General features: G+C 49.0%; 1 protein-coding gene across 8 annotated transcripts in view; it reads right to left on the bottom strand.

Annotated features, from left to right (window-relative positions):
• The window catches only part of LOC116381960 (IQ motif and SEC7 domain-containing protein 1-like), an 81430-nt gene that overhangs the window by 19697 nt on the left and 59210 nt on the right, over window positions 1–2523 (bottom strand). The window contains exon 1 of one of the 8 annotated variants that reach the window (XM_031844534.1): window positions 200–2501. The exons of the other annotated variants lie outside the window; for them this stretch is intronic. Coding sequence (XP_031700394.1) covers window positions 200–264 — 65 coding nt within the window. The 5' untranslated portion in view covers window positions 265–2501. Of the gene's footprint in view, window positions 1–199; window positions 2502–2523 lie in introns of those variants that run through there. 8 annotated transcript variants of the gene reach the window in all.

The raw sequence follows: 2523 nt of genomic DNA, 5'->3' as shown, positions 1-2523 counted from the left end.
CACACACACACACACACACACACACACACACACACACACACACACACTGTCTGTTCATTTAAACAAAGCCTTATGAGCTCAAGCTCCAGTGTAACCTCATCCAATGACAAAACACACACATACACGCGCAAACCCACTCCCACACACAAACACACACACTAAAACAAACACACATTGCACACTCTCCCATTACTCTTACCAGCCATTCAGCTCCAGTTCCAGCAGCGACTGGGTCTTCTCTGAGTTACACTGCAAACACCACATGCTGGCCAGTACTCACAGAAACGAAGTAATCCAAACATTAACAGTCCCCCTCACCAGTCCCCATTACTGCCTAAAAGGTTCCTCCAACAGACAGACGCATCTCAGAACTGCCATCTGCTAGAGCTTGTAGCTGCCTACTTCTTGCAGACGTTCCCATGTCTTAGCCATGTAAACAAGCAGCTCCCTATGGATGGTAGGCGTACATAGTCAGTGCTAAATGGCAGTCTGTAATCTCTGACAGACAAATGGACCACTCTCTTTTTCTCTTTCTTCCCTTCTGTCCTCCGTGTGCCGGGCTGGTAGGAGTATAAGGGGGGGCGGAGGCTGGGAGACAGGGGAGTGTGGGTTTTTTGCCAGGCCTTGTGCAGTATGGAAGGGGGCGGGGTGCAGGGAAGGGTGTCTGTCTGTCTGTCGGCTCTGTAGCTGGGTAGAAAGAGAGTGAAGGGGATGAGATACCTCCTGCACAACCCTAATCATGCGAGGAAGGGACGCACAAATGACCCTGGAGCAGGGGACGTGGAACAGAAAATCCCGTTTCTCAGGCGTGTTATCAGAGAATGTGAAAACATATGAAAAAGAGAGCTCCAGACGGCGAGGTTCCAGAATGAAGGATAAAGCAAGGAGCTTAAGGCACCCAGCGTAGTGAATGACAGCGTGATCCGGTTAGGTGCATATAGGTGTAGTAGATAAGTCGCAAAAGGACGGAATAGAGAGACAGGTAGAAGGACAAAGTACGAGGGGATGTTACCGTAAACACAGAAGACAGTGTATGAGGAAACGGGGGGTTTCTTTTGCACAAGAGAAAAAGGACTTAGTGGGGAGAGACGGGCAACACAACGAGAGCACCTCTATTAATAGAGCCTTTCAGGGTTGAGAAGTGACTGTTATGATGTGCACTAAGAAAAGAACCAGAGAGGATTCTGTGTCTTTCTGCTGCAGCAAATCACAGTAGAGTAGAGGTTGTCCCACCTCTAGCACCTCTATTTTTGACCTCCTTTAAACCAGCTTTGTTTGATTGAGTGGATACGTCATGCAGCTAAAAATGCCACCCGTACTGCACCGATCGTCGCAAAGCTCGCCGGGACTTCCGTCCAGCTTCACACATGCGACGTAACCCCAAACCGACGGTGCCTCCTCTCTGGACTATGCAGTGTTGTTGAGACAGGCCGGCGACTAATCACCCCTCTGAGAGAAGGGGGTTGTGGTAAACTGCCCCCGAGTCAAAGGTATTTTCTACCTAATGACAACAGGCACAGGAAACAGGAGAATGGCTCCCACATGGAGCCAGTTTAGAGAGACACCAATCATCTACACACAAACAGACACACACACACAGACACACACACACACACACACACACACACACACCCCAGTCTCCAGAGGGAGATCTTGATGTCCTCTAATTACAGGTCTGCACCCCTAAAATGATCCCCCTTCCCTGCACCGTTTTCATCCGAGACTTCAAACGAAAGCTGCAGAACGAGACACAACAACTGAAAAGGAAAACGTGTGCATATGTTAACATGCGTCGTGGATCGCAGCAGTGATTCATGCACACAGACTTACTTGCAATGTGGGACTATGGCAGAATGATTATCTGCAGAGAGGAAGGCAGACAGACAGCAACCGGCCAACTGATCTATTTCAGTACGAGACCTTGGCCCTCCACTCTGGCGGCTACAGCTGCTAACGCCTTGTGGAGCTGCAGACACTTGACTCAACTTACAGATCTCACCTATCACGCGATCTCCCCGCCCCTTACCGAGTGACAGCAAGGAAAACAAACAAAAAAAGGTGGCGCAAAACCTATTTAGGAGGACGTTCCTTTAATAAAACTCTCATTCCTCATTATTCTATCATTTTGTTATCACCCAAGATGGAGGCAGACATTTAGATCTTCAAACGTGTGCATGATATGAGATCTTAGCTCCGGTGCGGGCGGACCACGGGGAGTGGCTAACTAGACTTTATTTGTTTGGTAATGAGATGTGAATTCATATCATGGTCTCATTTTGAAGGCAAGCGAGCGGAGCGTCTAAGCCCCGAGCCTGTCGTGATTGTTTCAGCATGAGGCTCGAGGGCAGCAGCATTTTAAGCATCACATCATCTCATTCGATGGATTCCAGGTGAAGCCCGAGCTGTAAACGTTTGCACAAACTTCGGGGACACTTAGTGAGAGTCTCTCTCTCTCTCTCTCTCTCTCTCTCACTCTCACACACACACACACACACACACACACACACACACACACACACACAC

This window comes from Anarrhichthys ocellatus, unplaced genomic scaffold, assembly GCF_004355925.1.
Source record: "Anarrhichthys ocellatus isolate YVR2014 unplaced genomic scaffold, GSC_Weel_1.0 scaffold5, whole genome shotgun sequence".
NCBI lineage: Eukaryota > Metazoa > Chordata > Actinopteri > Perciformes > Anarhichadidae > Anarrhichthys > Anarrhichthys ocellatus.
This window is presented reverse-complemented; position numbering and strand designations above follow the sequence as displayed.